The sequence below is a fragment of the Danio aesculapii genome, chromosome 10, assembly GCF_903798145.1.
Source record: "Danio aesculapii chromosome 10, fDanAes4.1, whole genome shotgun sequence".
NCBI classification, from domain to species: Eukaryota; Metazoa; Chordata; class Actinopteri; order Cypriniformes; family Danionidae; genus Danio; species Danio aesculapii.
The window spans coordinates 31,226,573-31,249,994 of record NC_079444.1 but is presented as its reverse complement, the minus strand read 5'-3'; the positions used below and the strand labels follow the sequence as shown (position 1 = coordinate 31,249,994).

General features: G+C 35.8%; 1 protein-coding gene across 1 annotated transcript in view; it reads left to right on the top strand.

Moving 5' to 3' along the window:
* The window catches only part of robo3 (roundabout, axon guidance receptor, homolog 3 (Drosophila)), a 138,906-nt gene that overhangs the window by 62,124 nt on the left and 53,360 nt on the right, over positions 1-23,422 (top strand). The window contains exons 7-8 of the mRNA XM_056466568.1: positions 12,875-12,999; positions 20,506-20,677. Coding sequence (XP_056322543.1) covers positions 12,875-12,999; positions 20,506-20,677 — 297 coding nt within the window. The remainder of the gene's footprint in view (positions 1-12,874; positions 13,000-20,505; positions 20,678-23,422) is intronic.

The following is a 23,422-nucleotide window of genomic DNA, read 5'->3' as shown; positions in this document are numbered from 1 at the left end:
TTGTTTGATAATGAATAATAATAATAAAATAAAAATAATAACGGTAATAATAATAATAATGATATTAAAATAAATGATAATAAAATAATAATGATAATAAATAATAATAATAATAAAATAAATAAATAATTATAATAATAATGATGGTAAAATAACAACTATAATGATAATAAAATAATAATACAAAAACAATAATAATATTAATAAATAATAAAGAAAAAATAAGAAAGAAAGAAAGAAAGAAAGAAAGAAAGAAAGAAAGAAAGAAAGAAAGAAAGAAAGAAAGAAAGAATAATAATAATAATCATAATAACATAATAATAATGATAATAATAAAACTAAATTGATGTTTTGATATTATTTTGTTAGTGTTATGTTTGTATGTTATGTATTTTAGTAAGTTATATTAATATTTCTAAACTTATTAAGGATTCAAAAAAAATCATCAGTCACAGAAGTGCGCATGAATTATCAAGTGTTGTCATAGAAACACACAAAAAAGTTGTGAGTCCAAGGATGTCAACAGCTCTGAGTCGCCTTGTAATTATGGTAATTCCAACATGACATAAACGAAACATTAATTTAGAGTTTCTCTCATCACTTCCTCCTCATCTCTTCTTCCTGTCACTGCTGCCTGTTGTTGTTTCATCCAGCTTGTGATTCATTAATCATTATGACATTTTTTTTTCCTTTCATGTTCTAAATACATAGAAGCTAAATCCAACTTTCCAGTCCACTCATCTCATTTTTTTATCCATTTTGTTTTGTCTCTCTCTCTCCATCCTCATCTTCATTGTAGTGGGCCCATCTCGTAAGTACCATTGCATTTCATTTTTCTGCATGCAAGTGTGTGTGTGTGTGTGTTTGCTTCACATTTTTTTTGGAGGCTGTGATTGGTTGTGACAGGGTTAAGACTCTGTCGCTGGTCATTCTCTTCTGCATACTTGCTTGTTTTTAGTTGTTTCTGACCTGTGTTCAATTTTCCCTTGAATGGAAATTTCCCAAATATTATGATTCATTTTAATCCACAATTCAAAACTGACCTGACCTGACATAAAAAGTAGAGCTTCATAATGAATCATTAAAAGATTGCCATCTTGTTTCATACACAAACATTAACTTAAGTCTAAATGGCAATGATTTGCCTGTTAAACCATTGAGATCTGTCCCATAAAGAGTATAATCAGTTGGTCTGTAGCTTTTTCAACCACAGGGCACTAATTAATCACAGAAATACTGAGATAAAAGTTAAATACGGCTCATTGTGAAAACGTACCCCCGTATACATTCCTGGAGGGCGTGAATCATGTAACCAGAGCTACGTATGGCTGCATTTCCTCTTTAAAATGAATCCTAGGGTACGGTATGACGCTGCCGATGGCTTCTGTTTCATTTCGCGCTACCAGCTGACCGCTTACCTCCATGTGTACGGCTTTTCCAGTTTTACCAGTTTGCTCAGTTGCTCGCTGCATGAAGAATTCCAGAAAGCAGGTAAAACAAAAACAAAAGGCAAAAAATAAAAACAAGTATATAAGGGGATGAGTATCAATCAGTGTTTCTGAAAACACTATCAGTTGGGTTTAGAGAAGGGGGTGGGTGAGAGGATCACTCAATCAGTCAGTCAGTCAGTAAGTCGACAGCAGCCTCTCATGGATTTACACAAGAAGAGCAGGCGCAAATGGCACTTGCGAGAAAATTTGAGATCTGAAAAGTGTACACAGTGGCCTCTAGTGGATTCGTGAAAAATAAAACACACAGTTTGGTAACGAATTACAAATCTGCCAGCAATAGAACTACAAGATCCAGTCATGCACCACTCACACACCTGGCCTAGATCCTGTCTGATTGCAAACACTCACAGCTAAAGCCGCTCATGAACTGATTACATGGACTATAAAGAGAGCACCCACACACACATCTGTGCTGAGTCTTGTCGTACAGTATTGTGAACATTACGGCGAGTTTTGATGTGAAGAGATGCTGACAACAGGGAGTGAGGATCCAAATGCAGGGTTTATTATACCGAGATGGTCTGGCAAGCAATGGTCACAATCAGGAGCAAACAGATGTATGTATGAAAATCCAGAGTCGTAGTCAAATACACAGGCAGATAGTCAAAAGGCAGGAAGCAGACAGAAATAAACAAACAAAGCGAGGGTCAAAAACACGGCAAGGCAAGGAAAACCCATCGTAATGTTCACAATACTGTACAAAAAGACACAGATGTGTGTGTGAGTGCCCTCTTTATAGTCAATGTAATCAGTTCATGAGCGGCTTCAGCTGTGAGTGTTTGCAATCAGACAGGAACTAGGCCAGGTGTGTGAGTGGTGCATGACTGGATCTTGTAGTTCTTTTACTGGAAGATTTGTAGTTCGTTAGCAAACTGTGTGTTTACCAGCAATCTGAATAGGCTGGATCGCTGGTAATCATGACAGTGTGAGCCATTGGATTATTTCATATAGTTCATTCAGAATCAAAATCTTTTCAGATCCTTGTGTAAATTACATGCTTTTTTGTATATTTATATTCAGATTTATTAGACATTATGAAATAAATAATAAAATGATAAAATATATAAATAAATATACAGAAATGTGCAGCTCTAAATGAAGGTATTTTTCTATTTTGTGTGTGCAATTAGAGTCAATGGACTCCAAAACAACACAGAATTCATCTTTTTATACTTTGTGACTTGGTAAGTTGTACAGGTTTGGAATGATGACAGAATCACACTCAGAATCATCCCTCTACACACAAAAGTAATGAGTGTCTATTCTTGTCCAGCTCATTAAAACAGATATGCAGTTCCACAGTCAAAAACTACATCTAAAATGTAGGTTTTTGAAACTTCTGAGGCTTTTTGAACGTTGGCGGCTTTGGATGTCCTTTACTGAGTGGAATTATAAAGGGTCATTATCTAATGCACCACACGAGTGACCTCTGTCCTTTCACTCCAGACTGCAAGAAAAGCATAATCAAATTAGCCACTAAAAGAGAGGTCCTCTGCGCCAAAGCCTGACTGTTGTTTCTGCAATCCCCATAATGCATCGGTGCATGTGAGTTCTGGAAGATCTGAAGGAACTGGAGCTGATGTTTTCCACAATGGTTTTGTGCAGTGTGGCCCAGTCAGTCAGCTTGAACAAGTCCATATTGTCAGCAGAAACCACTCGGGTTTGGCTTTGAAGCCCTGCGGAGTCACCAAGCCTACAATCCTTTCACTCTTTAAAGTGTTCATAAATAGCATAAAATAAATACTCGCACTTCTGGCTTTTTTGGAACTTGGGTTTTATACCGTTTGCTTTGTTTTTCTTTCGAGAGCTGTATTTAACTATATGCACAATGAGCACATGTGACCGAGAAGTAATTTCCAGATACATTTTATATATATAAATCAAGGAAAAATATTGTTTTTTCTTCACAATCTGATGCTGACAGTGCAGTTCGGTGACAGCCAGACAGACCGACCAACAGACAGACAGGCAAAATGAAAGAAACAGCACATTTTCAGAGGAAAGCAAAGACGTTGTGCTCCTTTTTAAGGGAGTAAAAAGAAATCATTGCCTGCAATGTGGTAGCTTTCATACAAGCCAGCTTTGGTGCTTTTATTGTCTCTTGTGTTATTTGTATCTTGGATAAGTTACATTTAATTGAAAGTTTGGGAATTGCACTCAAACCATCTCTGTTGTGTTTTAGCTTGTTTAGCCTGACAAAAGATTTCTTATAGCTCTGTTCCAAATTCTAGTGAGCTGCCCACCTTTGCAACACTTTTAGGCACTGAAGTCAACATCAAAGGTACCTCTTTCAGTTTGAGGATTCCTATTAATGTATCAGAGGGGATGTCAGTTATTTCTAGCTCGAGAAAGATACTGGGAAGTATTTTGTAGATTGAAATGTTCTAATTATGGATGCACCAAATTTTCAGCTGCTCGAAAATTATCATCAAAAAAAGAGAAAAACTGAAAATTATTCTTCCAAAAGAGAGAAAACTGTTAAATATATGAGTTAAAAATGTGTTCAGCGTGCTGGTTTCACTTTGCCTCCAGTAACTGTGTGGTATGAAGAGACTTTTATACTGGACATGGAAAGTACTGCACTGTGAAACCCATTCATTTCAATGGCTTGTGCCATGCAAGGGAGGTTGACCAAGGCATCACTGACTAGCTTGCACATGTGCAATGATCAAAGTTTAAATAAAAAGCTCAATATTTTACACATGCTCACCAGAAAAACTAAGTCTGCTCAAAAAATTGCTGAAAGGACATTTCTATGAAGTATACTTGTTGCTCCAATTGCGCTACTGTGCTGTCATGGCAACGCTGGTAAAATTTATTCATTTTCTTTTCAGCTTAGTCCCTTTATTAATCAGGGGTCGCCACAGCGGAATGAACCGCCAACTTATCCAGCATACGCTTTATGCAGCGGATGCCTTTCCAGCTGCAACCCATTACTGGGAAGTACCCATACACTCTTATTCACACACATACAGACAATTTAGCTTACCCAATTCACATATAGCGCATGTTTTGACCTTCTTTCTGTAAGGTAACATCGCTTCCGACTGCGCCACCGTGTCCCAGCCCCCACAGTTCAAAGACATGCAGTATAGGTGAATTGAATAAACTAAATTGGCCATAGTGTATGTTTGTGTGTTGGTGTTTCAATTCGCTGTTGCAAACTCTGAAATTGAGACTAGGCCAAAGGAAAATGAATGAATGAATGAAAATGTGGTTATTTTATTGGCTTATTTTTTAATCAGTATTGCTGAGTTAACTTAAAGGTATTGAGTGAAGTGAAAAAAGTCTTACAAAAATAAAACTTTCTAAAACAAATAGAATAAAAACAGTTATTTTGAAAGGAGTCTCTAATGCTCACGAAGGTTAATCAAAACTACATCAAAGAGCAGCATTTTTGTGAAAATATTAACTAAACATGCACTATGATCAGCCAATATTTGTTTGCCATGACATTTTCATGTAAATTAAGTTGTAAGCTTTCCAATATGCTAATAAGACACTTGAAGTTAACTTCTTTTGTTAACTTCAGATGCAAATGTAGACGGTGAAAAGCTAAATTTGGGCTTTCACAAGATTTAAAATGAACTTCCAGGTTAGCTATGTATGAAAAACCAGACATTCAATACACACCGGGTTAGATTAGTCAGACTTTGTGCGAGGGAGAAACCGAAAAGACACCCAGTCTTCTTTCCACTAAAGATGAAGGATTCATTTCATCATTCGCACATACAGCATTGCAAAATAATCCGCAGCAGGTTTCCTCAACTGCCCTCTCCATTAGCATGTCTAAGACCAGAGACAATAAATATGATATAAACCCATGTAGCACCAGATTAATCCTGCGGCACCAGGGCGCCCCTCCAACAGTTCTCTTTTTAAGCTGTCCTAAAAAAAAGTGTCACATTCTGAACTGATCTTTTAGCCCAGGAATATTACAGCATCCTCAAGGGGGGAGTATTTAAAACAGCACATGCTTTTTTGAGAAGCCGCATATATGTAGATTGCTCTCTCTCGTTTTGATTATGCAGTAAATACAAATTTGGCAGGTATCGCCGGACAGAAACGGCTGCTCAGCTAAGCATTGTGAACATATGCCCTGTATTGGTGTAGATAACCTGCAATGCTGTAAAGCGTTTAATCGGTTACACTCTGAAGACTGTATTAATTGCATGTAGGGGGTTTTAATTGCGGCACTGAGCACTGAAGCATGACTTTTCCATCGTTTCTGTCTGCATCAGTGTTCAATGCTGACAACTGCCTGTCATTTGGGGTCCCTCTGGGGACAGATGTGATGTTGGAAGACTCTGTGTATCTGTATGTGAGTTTGCGGTGATGTCTACGCTAACCGATAACTCTCCCAGAGGGAGCGTGAAGGTGTTGGATACTTGCGCGTCTTTGGAGGAAATTAAATTCCATGCGTAATTTTAAGCTTCAACACTTTTTGTTCTGTCTGTTTAAGCGCGTGACACCGCTGACCCGTCACTGGCCGGCCAGCCAGCCTGGCACCTTCACAGATCTGTCTACTGCTATTCCATCAAATACACCATCTGTGATACTTCCAGGATGACAGCAAGACTTATTGATATCGTAACAGATGGCTTTCTATCTATAACTTGGAATAGTTGCAGCAGTTATGTTTTTTTATGGAATATGAAGATGTTTTTGAAGTTATGTGTACCATCTGTGATGTCTAAGGGCTTATGGATATAGTTTCTGTCTGTTTTTTGAGATATATTTGATTTATTTTATGTATATTCATAGCTAATTTGCAGTGAATATGAATCCTTTATAATCTTCGGCGATTTTCCAACTTTAAATAGTGACGCCACTGTGGAATATACTGCCATCTATTATAATAATCTATCAATAATATATGAATTTTAATAATACATTGCTAGAATTATCTAAATGTTATCTAAACAGAAACTTTACCTTGCACTAGTTAGTTTTAGTTTATGCATAAACAGTATATTTTTTTGTCCTTTAGCTAACATCAGAGGAGAAATATATTTTTATTACTACTAATTTTGTACGATACTAATAATTTTACTAAAAACATTTTAAAATGTTTTTAAAATGTAAAAAAGGTAACACCACAGTAAGATTTAGTAATTTTTGATATTACCACAGTAAGATTTGTGTATTAACATAATCTACATTAGTTAATATAAAAGATACTCTAATAAAAACATTTATTAATCTAAGTTAACATTAAAAAAATACAGATTTTGAATTTAGTAATTCATTTGTAGAATTTCTTTAATGAAACCGAGATAATGTAAAATAACCAACACAGGCTCATTCTGAAAACGTAGCCTTATATACATTTCTGGAGATTGCGAATTATGTAGCCAGAGCTACATATGGCTGCATTTTGTCTTTAAAACGAACATTATGGGGCGGTATGAAGCCAAACCTTTTTTCTCTTACCAGCTGACCACTTACCTGCATGTGGATTGCTTTTCCGCTGTTACCAGTTTGTACGGTAGCTCGACACATACTTTAGATGCAGAGCAGAGTTGACTGCGACGACAGGGTTTGAGTCTGTTCAAAGAATGGTTCCAGAAAGCAGGTAAGACAAAAACAGAAGCCAAAAAATAAAAAAATAAACAAGTAAATAACAGGGTGAGAATGTGGTAAAATCTGAAAACGTGGTAAAAATCAGGCGAGGGCTTTTCTTTTTCTGGATTGCTTTTCAAAACACTGCAGTTGGGTTTAGGGAAGTGGGTGGGCGCTGGTGAATCGGTGCTTTTTAAAACACTATTGGTTGGGTGTTTTAGGGAAGAGGGAGGGTGGGGGGTTCGGTCGATTGGTCAGTGAGTCAGTCAACAGAGGCCTCTGATGGATCCACAGCGGGAACAGCAGGCGCAAATGGCATTCATGAGAGAAATTTGAGATTTGAAAAAGCCTACACAGAGGCCTCACAGTGGATTCACGAAAGCAAAAACTGCAAAAAAAACGTAGCTCATGGGATGTATTGAGGTATGTAATCAGAATGAGCCTGGGTTGGAAATAACACACAACAGAGTGTTTATTAAATAACGTTACCAAAAAAGGGTCTATTTTTTAATATCTAACCTCAGAAAATAAATTAGTTATTATTATAAATTAATAAGTTAAATCCTAAAATTTATTTTGTGTATATTTTTATTGGACCATTAGTACTGTTATAAATAATTTAGCTTAATTTATTTGGCCCCAATATCTAAAACACGCCACTTTCCTTGAATTTGATATAAATGTGATGTGTTTTCCAGTGACAGCGGCATTATGTGTTTATCAAACCCTGTCCTTAAACCTTTTCCCTGTCATATCACATTAGCATGCGCGTAACAACTCCATTCTATCCTTCTGCAAAACTCCATGCTGTTTCAGTAATGTTGTTTTAACTGCTAATTATTTATCACAGCCCAGGGCACATTCTCTTGGTTGCATTTCCACTTCTTGCTGCTACATTGTCAAGTCATTTTTTAGCATGAAATCCCTGGAGACCATGTGTGTGTGTGTGTGTGTGTGGTTCAGCAACATCTTATTATTATTTTTTTTTTTCAATCTTAGTTGTCAGATTTTCCCCATGTATATTTTCACATTCATATATATTCATTTATGTTTATTTAAAGAGAAAACTCATACATTTCCCTGGTGTTGCATACCCTTAAGTCAATATTTCAGTCCTTGCATCAGCCCAGGTGAGAAATACAGTCAATACTGCAAGGCAAATAGGCAATTGGTGTCGTTACCTTTCTGGTTTGCTTTGATGTCTCTCCAGACTAGTGTCCCAAATTATAGCGACAAGGGATGCGTTTCAGATTTGACCTCCGAGGTCAGTGATATGGCTTCTGTTTGACCTCTGGATAACAACCTCGTGACCCTTGTGGTCATGCTCCCTATTGGGCCTTGTTCTGTTTTAGCATGCTTGTCGCCTTCAAGCTGTGATTCAGCCTACGCCCTATGACAGAAACTGCAAACAAAAAGCCAGCAGGCAAGCAGACAGGGAGCCAATCGGTAAATTGATCTAAGCCAGCTGCATTGATGTATATTGCATCTTTTGGATTGCATTTGACTTCTGTAATGAGAGTGATAAAAAGAAATAGAAAAGGAGAGACTAAGAGTATTGGTGAAACAAATAGAGTGCAGTTTGTTAGTCACATTAGTAGGGAAGATGCAACCACCTATCAGCCCTCTGGCTTGATGAATTAGTGGGAAATTTAAGGTGAGCTAAAGGAGAAAGCCCTTCCTGAGTATAAATGCATGTTGTCAGAGCCGACGTGTCACTCTAATCGTGTGTGAAATGCAGGGAGAAAAAAAATTGCACAGGAGTGGCGAGGAGGATGAGAAATCAATTAGCCGCTGAAGGTTAGAGGTGGCAGCGGTGCACATTCACAGGCGCCTGATAAAGGGCAATAGAATGGAAATAATCAATAGCCATCAGTCGCAGCCGTGCCCGAACACCTGAAGGCCGATCATCAGTTTCATTTATATTCTATCCTTGACGCCAAAATTTCAATCCTCGTCTATCACACTGCATCCTCTACTAATGTGGGAGTTTGTTTCTGCTAAAGAGCTGTTTATCAGGACAAGCGCAATCCAAATGTGGCTCCTTTTAATTCAGGAGGGAGAATTTAAATCAAATTTGTCGCCCATCTATTAATCCAGTTATCATTGCATCTATCCTTTCTTATATCTTATATCATATGTCTGTTCTTACATATATAATATTACGTCCATTTATCCTTATATCGATCATCTAATAATATTCGACATATCTAAAATTTCGTCCATCCATCTTTATATTTATTGTCATATCATATTGAATATTCTATCCATCCGTTCATCCGTTTATCCATCCATCCATCCATCCATCCAGATATCATTACATCTATATATGCTTATATCTTATATTTAATTTATCCATCCATCTATCCATCATCCTTATATTAATCATCATATCTAAAATTCCATCCATTCATCCTTCCCGACTTATAATTTTTTATCCATCCATCCATTTATCCATCCATCCATCCATCTATCTGTCTGTCAGTCCTTCCATTAATCAGATCTGTCCATCCATCCATCCATCCATCCATTTAACAGACATATCCATCCATCCAGCCATCCATCCATTCATCCTTCTTATCATTTATCATCCATCCATTCATCCTTATACTTTTTTCATACATCCATCCATCTTTTGATTTTTTTCATTCGTCCATCCAGCCATCCATCCATTCATCCATCCTTCTTATATTTTTTCATCCATCCATCCATCAATCCATCTTATAATTGTTTTATCCATCCATCCATCCATCTATCCATCTTATTCTTTTTTCATCCATTCATCCATCCAACCATCCATCTTATCATTTTTTCATCCATCCATCCATCCATCTTATCATTTTTTCATCCATTCATCCATCCTTAAAATGGTTTCATCCATCCATCCATCTTATAATTTTTTCATCCATTCATCCATCCTTAAAATGGTTTCATCCATCCATCCATCTTATAATTTTTTCATCCATTCATCCATCCTTAAAATGGTTTCATCCATCCATCCATCTTATAATTTTTTCATTTATCCATCCTTATAGTTTTTCATCCATCTATCCATCCATCCATCCATCATCCATCCATCTATCCATCCATCCGTCCTTATCATTTTTTATTCATCCATCTATCCATCCATCCATCCATCCATCCATCCATCTTATAATTTTTTCATCCATTCATCCATCCATCCATCCATCCATCCATCTTTCTCATAATTTTTCCATCCATCCATCAATCCATCCTTCCAATAATCTTTCATGCATCTATCCACCCATCCGTCTTTCTTTCTTACTTTCTTATAATTTTTTTACCCATCCATCTTTCTTTCTTATCATTTCTTTCATCCATCCATCCATCCATCCATCCTTCTTTCTTTCTCATAATTTTTTTTCATCCATCCATCCATCCATCCATCCATCCATCCATTATGAGACTGTCTGACATAATTTAAAATGTTACCTATTACAAAAAATACCATGTAAAACTAGCAAATTAGTCATTTAGGTTAATTTCCATGAGGGCTTTTAGATGCTCTTGTGTATTAAAACAGCTTAACAGAATGAAAATACACACAGGTCTCAAACACTGTTCACAAAGTATGACCTGTTTCTTTACTTTTATAACAGAAATTTTTTATTTAAAAAAATAGTTAGGTCTGGATGGAACTGTTCACGGCTTTGTGATGTTGTTAAGTAAAAAGATGGCTCGAGGGTAGATAAGACCAGCAGATTAGCATCCATCACGAACATCCATTGATCAAACTCACACTAAGGGCAAGAACCAAGCAACCGCGGCAGAAAAAAAAAGCCAACAAGGTCTCATCAAAGAGATTGAGAGAAAGAAAGTGAACGAGATGGAAGAATGGATCTGCCGAGAGATAGATGAGATGAAGCTATTGGCCACCCAGAGATGCTCTCGGGAGTTTAAGAGGTCCTCGTTTATATCCAGACCCTCATTAGTGGACAGAAAATGTACATTAGACCAAAGAGGACAGATTACTAATATATAAATGTATATTTGCTCTCAGTACTCCTGCACATCCCCCAGGAGATAAGGGCTCTTCAGTACTGCATCAGATGTGCTATCATGTGCTTTAAAGTATCTCTGCGGGCACATAGGAGAAAAGACTTCCATATTAATTAAGCTCTTTATATCCATCTCTTTCTGCTCTCAAAGACCAACACTGAAACCTCTGCCTTTAAACACAATATGCATTTGGTTATATAGTCCTACTTGAGTTTTTAAAAGCCCTGAATTTATAATTTAAGTGATGTGATATTTACATATTTAGTTAGCTAGCTAGTTTAAACATACTACATGCACTGCAAAAACAAAAACACTTACTTTATTTTTACATAAATTTAGTTTTTTTTTATTTCATGTCATGCTTCTCAAGTCTAAATGTTTTCATTTAGATCTTCTTTCAGTATTTTTTTTTCTTTTAGGATCATTAAGATCCTATTGTAGTTTTATTTAAAAAATGATTCATTGGATTTTTTTTAACAACTCCAAGTTATTTAGCTTTTTTTAAGGTAATGGGTTGCAAACAATTTATATGGGCTGAATTTGAACAAACTTATTCAATTTAGTAATGTTCAAATTAATTTGTTTGTTTAAATTCAGCCCATATAAATCATTTGTAATCGTTTGTAAATACAATAAATATTTTTTTTCAGTGTAGTTTAATTTTAGTTTTTCTTCCTATATTTCTTATAAGTTTTCATATTTAATTTTATTAGACATTTTGGTAATTGGAATTTTATTTGTTTAATTGTATTATTTTATATTTTATTTCAAGTACCTAAAAAGTTTTAGGTTTTTTTTCATACTGGAAAACAAGACATAAAATATTTTCACTGTAGTGAAGTTGTAACACAACGGTGCTGCACAACAGGATCCATGTGCAGTTTATTTATAAGATTAGTCAGACAGGCAACGGTCAAAACAGGGGTAAACAAATACATACAGATAATCCAGAATCGTTGTCACAAACAGGCGAATGGTCAATACAGGTGGCAAGGAAATCAAAACAAGAAAACGTGGCTAGGCTAGACGAGGTAAGAGAACGCTTCATATTGTTACAAGACAACAAGACTCAGCAAACTCTGTGTTTGTGTCGCCACTGGCTTGCATCGTTTGAGAATTGTGGAGCTGCGCATTGATGGATTTGCTATTTAGTGTTTGGACTTTCAGCAGTGAAAATTAAACCACACTGAACTTAACTAAACTGAACAACTCTGTAAACTGACACATTTTGAATTTACTATAATCTTCTATGTTAAGCTACTTTGACCCAATTTACATTGTAAGGGCACTATAGAAATAAACATGAATTGAATTGAATTTGTGTGTTGTATGTATGGTCCATGTAATCAGTTTTTGAGCAGCTCCCAGCTCTGTGTGTAATCAAAGAAGAACCGGAACAGGTGTGAGTGTGTGGTGCATGACAGGATTGTAGTCCGAGTGATAGTGATAGTGTTCTCTAACCATCTATCAGGGTTAGATCGCTGGCGATTATGACAGAAGTGCTGTTTGCATAACAAAGACACTAACAGCCACTGGTACCAGAATGTGGTACCATGTCCAATATCATCCATGACAGTTTTACAGTGTGCCACCAGCGTACAAACACACGCACAGTTAACCACCTTGGGATACTCAGGTTTAGACTAAACAACCTGTCAGACTGTATAACTCTATACACTTGGAGTTATTCAGATATTCTAGAAGCTCTTTTAGACTCTATATGGTCTTGATTTGTTCTTTGTGGCTATACAGCTTCATATGTTTTTTTTCCTTCTCCCTTTCAGTTCCTCCTCAAATTGTGGTGCGTCCGCGGGATCAGATCTCTGCCCAGGGCCGCACTGTCACCTTTCTCTGCGGAACGAAGGGAAATCCCCCTCCTGCTGTTTTCTGGCAGAAAGAAGGCAGTCAGGTAAGAGGCAACACTGCACACATGCACAGAACAAACAGCCATCAAAACACATCAGTGCACAGCAGCCGAAAACGACCTTAAAGGTACAGTTCACCCACAAATTAATAATTTATCATCGTTTACTGTTCCAAACTTATTTGAGTAGCTGTCTTGCGTTAAACACAGAAGAATATATTTTGAAGAGTGCTTCAAACACAAAGCCATTGACTTCCATAGTTGTTGTTTTTTGGATGTCTATGGTTGTCAGTGATTATTATTTTCCAGCATTCTACAAAATATCTTCTTTTATGTTCAACGTCAAAAAGAGAAGCTCGTAATGGTTTGTACTTCTTTGAGGGTGAGTAAATGGTAAGTAAATTGGTTGAATTGTCCTTTAGAACTCTTGAAAAGTGAACAAGTTTATTAGTGAAAAGCAACTTTTTTAATAGAAAAGTTGCATTGATTTTGAAAGTACAGAGGGTCTTAAACTGGTTTTGATCAACTATGCCCAGATTTTCTATTACAAATGTGAATCCAAAATCAACATTAATTATTAAATAATAATTATTAAAACATTAAATATGTTATTTTTCATGTTTACATTAGCCCCAAATAGTATTCGGACACTTAAGCCACATTGTTGGATTAAACTGTATAGAGAAACAAAGCACAAACAAAATTTCCATACACTTTTTTTGTTCTCTTAGGTAAATGTGAACGTGAACACAAATGTGTATGAAATGGACTCTTTTTAGTGTGAACAAACAGAGAATTATAAGCAGCTTCAACTATATATTATTTAGTAAATAGCTTTTTTTTAATGTTCACTTAGATTTTCCCCTTTAAAATATTACTTGAATTGCTGTTTTTGGCTCAAAATTAATTTCAACTTTTAAAAGAGTGTATATTGGCTGTATTTGTGTTTATTAATATAGTCAATAATAGCAATTCTGCATTTCCTATTGGAAACACTGTACCAGGAACTGTCATTAGCACGGTTCAACCATGCTAAACTGGACATTTTGACGATATGGAAAATCTATATATGCAAAATCAAAGAAATCTTGGACACAACACTCATCTGATACTATGAATCTCAAATTTAATGTAATTTATTTCATTGCTTGGTCTAAACTATGGTTATCCTGTCATTCCTGATGTGCACATAATGGGGTGGGAGGATGAGCGATATATACGAGGTAATATGTCTTCTTAAAGGGATATTCACCCAGAAATGTAAATTTTATACCATCTGCCTACCTTAAAGTGGTTCCAAACCTTTTTTTGCCCTTCTGTTGAACACCAAGATGTTTCTGAGAATGTTGGGGAAAAAAGGAGCCATTGACTTCCATAGTAGGAAGATTACAATGGAAGTCAATGGATACCGGTTTACAACATTCTACAAAGTTTCTTCTTTTATGTTCAACAGAAGACAGCAACACAAATAGGTTTGGAATAGAGGGAAAGTAAGTAAATCACTGAATTTTCATTTCTGGGTTAACCATCCTTTTAACTGAGCCCAAGTTAGTTAAAAATCATCTGCTGGCCAGTGCAAAAGTGCAAAGTCCCATCATGCATTGTTTTGAAGTGTGATCAGAGTGTTCAAGTACTTTCTGAGGTCACTCGATATGTATTACAGCACACTGTAACTTTCTGAATGACACTTCTAAGACTTCTAAGACTAGAACTCAAATGGGTGGGAAATCTGATGGATTTTTTTTTCATTATCCAGTTGATCTCACCTGGAGAATAAGTATCCCGAGAAGCGCTTCTGCTCAGAAAGCAAAATGCGTGGCTGTCTGTCTTTGAGTTGTATGTGTTGTCACTTGTAATCATATGTTGCTGGCAGGATATTGTCTGCATTTGATAGGAGACACAGCTGATGATGCGTAACTGGTACAACCTCATGCTTTGTTGTGTATTTTTATGAAATGTGTATGCTGGTGAATTTTCTAAAATTTACTTCCAGTGTCATAAAATGATAAATTAATATTGTATTACATGTATATATACACTTACGGGCCACTACATTAGGTACACCTGTCCAACTGCTCGTTAACGCAAATTTCTAATCAGCCAATCACATGGCAGTAACTCAATGTATTTAGGCATGTAGACATGGTTAACATCTGCTGCAGTTCAAACCGAGCATCAGAATGGAGAAGAAAGGTGATTTAGGTGACTTTGAACGTGGCTTGGTTGTTGGTGCCAGACGGGCTGGTCTGAGTATTTCAGAAACTGCTGATCTACTGGGATTTTCACACACAACCATCTCTAGGGTTTATAGAGAATGGTCAGAAAAAGAGAAAATATCCAGTGATTTGCAGTTCTGTGGGCGCTAATGCCTTGTTGATGCCAGAGGTCAGAGGAGAATGGCCAGACTGGTTCGAGCTGATAGTAAGGCAACAGTAACACAAATAACAGTTACAATAACTCGTTACAACTGAGGTATGCAGAAGAGTATCTCTGAACACACAACACGTCCACCTTAAGGCACAGCCTACCTGAGAATTGTTGCTGACCATGTCCATCCCTTTATGACCAAAATGTACCCATCTTCTGATGGCTACTTCCAGCAGGATAACGCACCATGTCATAAAGCATGAATCATCTCAGACTGGTTTCTTGAACATGACAATGAGTTCACTGTACTCAAATGGCCTCCACAGTAACCATAACTCAATCCAATAGAGCATCTTTAGGATGTGATGTAATGGGAGATTCGCATCATGGACGTGCAGCCGACAAATCTGCAGCAACTGCGTGGTGCTATCACATCAATATAGACCAAAATCTCACAGGAATATTTCCAGTACCTTGTTGAATCTATACCAGAAAGGACTTAGGCAGTTCTGAAGGCAAAACAGGTCCAACCCGGTACTAGTAAGGTGTACCTAATAAAGTGGCCAGTGAGTGTACATGTACAGTTGTAGGTACAATTTGTGTATATATATATATATATATATATATATATATATATATATATATATATATATATATATATATATATATATATACATATATTTTTTCAAATATATTCCAAAGTACTGTTGTTAAAGGAGTGTGTTTTTCAACACATTTTTATGCTTAATTAAACTATTTTTTTTTTCTTTGCTGTGATGGCTGGACGTAATATTTTACATGTTATTTTGAAAGATAATGATAATAATAATAATAATAATAATAATAATAATAATGATAATAATAATAACAACAATGTATTTTTATATAGCGCCTTTAAAACTTAATTCTCAAAGCTCTTTACACGAAAAATATACAGATATAAAAACTATTGATCATAACAGTAAAATTTAACCATTCAAAGTAAAACATTCAAAATAGATAAAACATTCAAATATGTAGAGACATAATACAAACCAAGACTGCACACCTCATGAATAGGCGAGTGTAAAGTAGTGTGTTTTCAAGGATGATTTAAACAATCTAAAAGATTCAGCGTGTCTAATGTAATAGGGGATAGAGCTCCAGAGCCTCTGAGTTCCAGAGACGAGTGAAGGGGACTGTTAAAAGACCAGAGATACTAGTACACAGCTAAAACTAGGTTAACTAGGAAAGTTAGAATGAGACATTTCATCTGGAATGGCATCCGCTGCATGAAATATATGCTGGATAAGTTGGTGGTTCATTCCGCTGTGGCAACCCCTGATTAATAAAAGGACTAAGCTAAAAAATAAATGAATGAATGAATTTTGTAACTGAATAATGTAGTAATAATGCTAAAACTTTAGCTTTAAATCACAAGAATAATTCTGAATTCAGTAAAATAAATGTTAAATTGTAATAATATTTCACATTTTTGACATGTTTTTACTGTATCTTTATCAAATAGATCAACCCTGGTGATCAGAATAGGCTTCTTTTTAAATATGTTGCTTGATGCAAATCTTTTGACCAGTGTTGTGTGTGTATAAAAATATATATACATTAACATTTTCTTTTCTTGTGTTCAATCCACTGGATGTTTTAGCGTGTACACTATTTAAATAAATTAATTAATAAATAATTCAATTAATAAATAAATAAATGATTTCATAAGGGCGACGCAGTGGCGCAGTACGTAGTGCTGTCGCCTCACAGCAAGAAGGTCGCTGGTTCGAGCCTCGGCTGGGTCAGTTGGCGTTTCTGTGTGGAGTTTGCATGTTCTCCCTGCATTTGCGTGGGTTTCCTCTGGGTGCTCTGGTTTCCCTCACAGTCCAAAGACATATAGGTGAATGGTATAGGTGAATTGGGTAGGCTAAATTGTCCGTAGTGTATGAGTGTGTATGGATGTTTGCCAGAGATGGGTTGCAGCTGGAAGGGCATCCACTGCGTAAAACATGTGTTGGATAAGTTGTCGGTTCATTCCGCTGTGGTGAGCCTGGATTAATAAAGGGACTAAGCTGAAAAGAAATGAATGAATGATTACATAAATGATTGTAACTTTGTTTGAAACAAGAAGAATCACTCCAGGCTTCTTCTTTTTTCAAGAGTTTTAAGAGCCAGAGAGACAACGAGAAAGAAATGGAGTGAATGCCTTCCAGCCACTTTGTGATTCTGGTGACAGGCCATTCACCGGGTTAGAAAGAACTCTGGGATTTCTTAAGGAGCTTGTTCACATTCGTGCGTCTCCTCTTTAGGTCAGGGGAGGATTGAGCGTGTCCCTGGGCCCAGCTAGATAACACTCTCATGTCTCTATTAATAAAGCGCAGCAGCAAAAATGAAGATATAAGCCTCTGGTTGTCCTGTATTTCCTCTCCACCGTCTCTTCATCCTCCCTTTCTTCATCCAGCTGAGTGTGTCATAGGCCAGAGGTGATCAAATATCCGCTGTCTGGCAGGTCGTGAACTGCTCTTCGCTTAATCTCCAGTCTATTCTTTGTTTTTCTGCGTGTGTGTATGTGGCCGATCTTTGAGGTCAGTAGATATAGAGCAGAACTGAGGATGAGGGTGAGTCTGGAGGGCTTGGGGGTCACCGGATTATCCCGAAAAATGAAACACGCTGCCAAGTGGAAACAATAGGGCAGCTGTCAGTGTTGCAAGAGGAAGACTCCTTAAAGATCCTTCGGCCTTGTGTTTGTTGTGTGTATGTGTGTGTGTATCTGGCGTTCTTCCTCTTAAACAGCAGCTGAGATAACGCAGCTATTGTGTGGATGTGAATCACAGCGGTCAGCTATATTTATGCCTTGAATGCACAGTGGCGTTCTATTAATGTAAATGCAAATCAGCCGGTTCATCTGGGCTCATAAATCTTAAAAAGCGATTGTGATGAGTCATAAATTTTATCAGCAGACTGATTATCTCGTATCCTTTTTTTAATATGTTTATAATTTGGATAAACAGTCACGAACAGTGATGAAACAAATGAACCGATGAAGCGATATGACACAAGTGGCTGCATTTTAAAGCCGGCAGCTAGCTCTCTGCAACTCTCACATGGTCGCGCACTGGAGCTAAGCAGGGCTGCGCCTGGACAGTACCTGGATGGGACACCACATGGGACTGTTAGGTTGCTGCCGGAAGTGGTGTTAGTGAAACCAGCAGGGGGTGCCCAACTTGTGGTCTGTGTGAGTCCCAATGGCTCAGTATAGTAAAGGAGACTCGAAACGTTAAACTGAGGTCCCGACTTTCTGTGGTCATTAAATATACCAGGATGTGACCTCTCTCTGACCACCAAGTCCTCCTAACTTTCCCAATATCATAATTGGCATAATGGTCTCCTCTCCACCAATCAGCTGGTGTGTGGTGTGCGAACTGGCACAATATGGTTGCCGTCACGTCATCCAGGTGGATGCTGCACACTGATGGTGGATGAAGAGATTCCCCTCCAATGTGTAAAGCGCTATATAAATGTAAGGAGTTATTTTTATTATTACTATTATTATTATTATTATAAAGTAACTGCACCATGTGCCAAGTGTGATAGATGTGGTTTTATTTAAATAAAGTATTTAAAAGTATTTTAAAGTATTCTTTTTTGGTAAGTACAATCATTTGTTGGCATATACAGTTGAAGTTAAATTAAATTATTTTATATTTTCCCCCAATTTCTACATAATAGTTTTAATAACTAATTTCTAATGACAGCTCAGTGCTTAGAACTGTCGCCTAACAGCAGGAAGGTTGCTGGTTCAAACACGCCCCTGGTGTGTTCGTGTGGGTTTCCTCCCGGTGCTCCGGTTTCCCCCACAGTCCAAAGACATGCGCTATAGGTGAATTGAATAAACTAAATTGGCCGTAATGTATGTGTGCGTGTATGAACGAGAGAGTACATGGGTGTTTCTCAGTGATGGGTTGCTACTGGAAGGGCATCCGCTGCGAACAACATACGCTGGATAAGTTGGTGGTTCATCCCGCTGTGGCGACCCCTGGTAAATAAAGGGATTAAGTTAAAGGAAAATGGATGAAAGAAATTCTGTTAACTGATTCCTTTTATTTTTACCATGATAGCAGTTAGTAATATTTTACAAGCTATTTTTCAAAATACTAGTATTCAGCTTAAAGTGACATTAAAAGGCTTAAGTTGGTTGATTTGGTTAAATAGACAAGCTAAGGTAATTAGGCAAATCATTGTATACCAATAACTTGCTTAAATAGGCAGGTTAAGGTAATTAGGCAAGATATTGTATAACAATGGTTTGTTCTGTACCCAATCGAAAATATATATAGCTTAAAAGGGCTAATAATTTTGACCTTAAAATAGTTTTAAAAAAATTAAAAGCTGCTTTTATTGTAGCTGAAATAAAACAAATAAGACTTTCTCCAGAAGAAAAAAAATGCTATAAGAAATAAAAATTGCATAGGAGGGTGAATAATGCCCTCAACTATATATATATATATATATATATATATATATATATATATATATATATATATATATATATATATATATATATATATATATATAATATGTATGTATATGTATAGTATGTATATATAGTATGTATGATATATATATATATATATATTATATATATTATATATGTATGTATATTATATATGTATTATATATATATATATATATATATATATATATATATATATATATATATATATATATAATATATAATATATCCCCATATATTTAATAACTAATTAGTTTTACTAAGGCAATAGAGACAGCAGTGGTTTGTCTTATAGCTAATCAAAATATATTCAATTCTTAAATTTAATTTATATTAATTCAAGTCCAGTTGAGCTTTATTTTCATTCCACTATGTGTGGACATACAGGAACGAAATGTTATGTCTCGCAGGACAACAGTGCTACATAAATGGATCATAAATACAAATTGAACATAAGAAAATATTTTAAAAACATGCAAACTTCTTACAGAAATGCTAACCACTGAGCCACTGTGTCGCCATAAGTGCTTTATTTGATACTCAAATGATTTGCAAGCATAATTTAGTGGTACTGGAAAGATTTTCGGTTAAAGAAAGCATTTTATTATAGTCTATTCTGCAAGTCTGACTGATCTGAAAAGTGTCATTTGTCATGTTTATCTTGTTTTTCTCCTACCGTTTAACAGGTCCTGCTGTTTCCCAGTCAGCCGCCCTCACAGTCAGGCCGTTTTTCCGTGTCTCTGAGCGGAGAGCTTACCATCACAGATGTGCACAGCAAGGATTCTGGCTACTACATCTGCCAGGCTATCAGTGTGGCGGGCAGCATCTTGACCAAAGCACTGCTGGAGGTGGAAAGCAGTGAGTGAATGCTTTAAAACTGCCTTTCTGACACACACGTTCACATAGAGCTGCCCTTTCATGCACCCCCACCGGCCCCATCAAACAGCGGCAGTCGGCTCACATTGATATTCTAATATCAGTCTAACTACATTAAAGGCCCACAACTGTACATGTAATTGAATTGCTCGTGTGAGGCCTTATCGCAGAGATTTGAGTAATATTTTTGTTTGCGTTTGAACAAATTGCCGCTGCCTTAGCCTTTTCGCTCTAAACTGAACTAAATTAAAAAGTCTTCAAAGCCGGCCCCAAATTAAAATTTCCGCATCGGGCAAATGAGAGAACAGCAGGAAGCGCTGGAGACGTAATCAGAAAGGACGGGGCACAATCGCACTATGCAAATAACCCCAGGAACATATGCCGTCTCCGTCATGCTCCCCAGTAACAGGATAAACTGTTTATGTGCACTCCACATGTGTGCGTGTGTACCAACCTGCGCTGATCGCACCAAATACCTTCACAGAGAGTCTAACATTTGTAGGTTTGCAGGCTTATTAGATCAGTTGCATCTCCCAGAAGTGTCTATGCCTGATGACACTGGCATCTTGGCATTATTTGACTGATATTTGACTAATTGTGTATTCCTGGTACATTATGATATGGTCTGTGGAAGTCTGGATGTGGGATGTCGTTAATTGTTTGTGATATATCCGTGAAAATTATCCCCATGATAATAATCTCATGATGAAACCTCAAATCTGCCTCTTCAAACTGGTTTTGATAAGGACTGTATGTGGAACATCTGTGCAATGAATAAATGTACTACAGCAGCACAATATAGTTTTAATAAACAGTTTATCAACAGATTTTACTGACATAATTTAACTCCAAATTCACTTCATAACATCAGTCGAGTGTTTCAAATAACTTTTTTTGTACCCAGGTGTGGTTTCATATCACTGAATGAGGAAATAATATATGTAATTATTCATTTAAAAATTATTATTGATGAAAAGAGTATTGCAGTATTTTTGTGGAAACGAATGAATTTATTTATTAGGTATTTTCATTTTTACCCAGAATAATTTAATGAATTTTGAAAGATTTTAATTGAAATTTCATATAAATGTCCTTACTTTACCCTTTTATCAATATGATGCATCCTTGCCGAATTAAATATTATATAATATACATTACATGCATTATAAAAAAAACATACTTGCTCATATTTTTCTAAAACTTATATTTCTCTGTTTAATAACAATAACAAAAAATCAGTCAGTTTAAATGAAGTTTATCAACAGGTTTACTGTCATAATTTTACTCCAAATTCACTTCATAACATCAGTCGAGTGTTTTAAACAATTTGTTTTTTTGCACCCATATGTGGGTTCTTATCACAGAATGAGGAAGTAATATATGTATTTATTCATTTAAAACAATATTCTTGATGATAAAAGTATTGCAGTATTTTTGTGAAAACAAAGGAATTTATTTATTAAGCATTTTATTTTTACCCTGAATAATTTCATGAATTTTGGAAGATTGTAATTGAAATTTCAAATAAATGTCGTTACTGTCACCTTTTATCAATATAATGCATCCTTGCTGAATATTTTACATGAATTATACAAAAGATACTTGCTTATATTTAAATATATATATATATATATATATATATTTAAAGACGACAACATATATATAGTGCACTTATTAAACAGAGAAATATATATATATATATTTCTCTGTTTAATAAGTGCACTAAATATATATTTTGTTAATTTCCAAAGTTGTCTTTGTTGAGTAAAAAAACAAATCAGTCTCTGCAATGAATAAATGTACTTAAGTAGCTGAAAACAATTTTAATAAACAGTTTATCAACAGACATTTACTGACATAATTTAACTCCAAATTCAATTCATAACATCAGTCGAGTGTTTCAAATAACCTTTTTTTTAGTTAAACTCTTTTTTTTGGCAATTCTCAGTCAGAGAGTTATTAAAAGTGAGGGAAAGAAAAATAATACATAATACATTAATTTCACAATAATGAAGAAAAAATATTGGGTGGTAATTAAACACATTCCTTACTTTCTGAACCATATTCAGAGGAAAATAAAGAAAGTAAACAACAACAACAAAAAAGAAAAACAAAGAAACAAAACAGCAACAAGTAAAAAATAAATAAATTATTTATAATAATAAATAAATAAATTTATTAATTAATTAACGATTATTTAAATAACAAATGACACCTAAGTAAGCCATTACTGTTAAATGTCAGATATCAGACAATTTCTTTTCCTAATACACATTTGAACAATTTTTATCATTCAGAAGCAAAAGAAATAAAGAAAGATACAGACAGGGTTAGATATGTAAGAATATCACTGAAGGAGAACGAAATTATAATTTTGGGGGGATTCCATACAGTGTTGCATGCTATGTTGATTAGCATTGCAATGTAAATAAGAGATAATCAACAGATTGCCATGCGTTAAAGGATTTTAAATGCATGTCACTGAAGCAAAGAACTACCTGATGAGAGCTGCAATTAAAATCACTTAACACATTGATAATCCCGCTTATTCTGTTCTTATTGTTCAAGGTTTAGACAAGTTAAAATTAGTAATGCTCTTGGCAGCACAATGTTTGACCAAATTTTCATCAGTTATGACAAGCTAGATCTTCCCGATTTTAATCAGTCAGAGAGAGAGAAAGATCGTGTGTGTGTGTGCATGTAAATGACGCGGATATCTAATAGCTC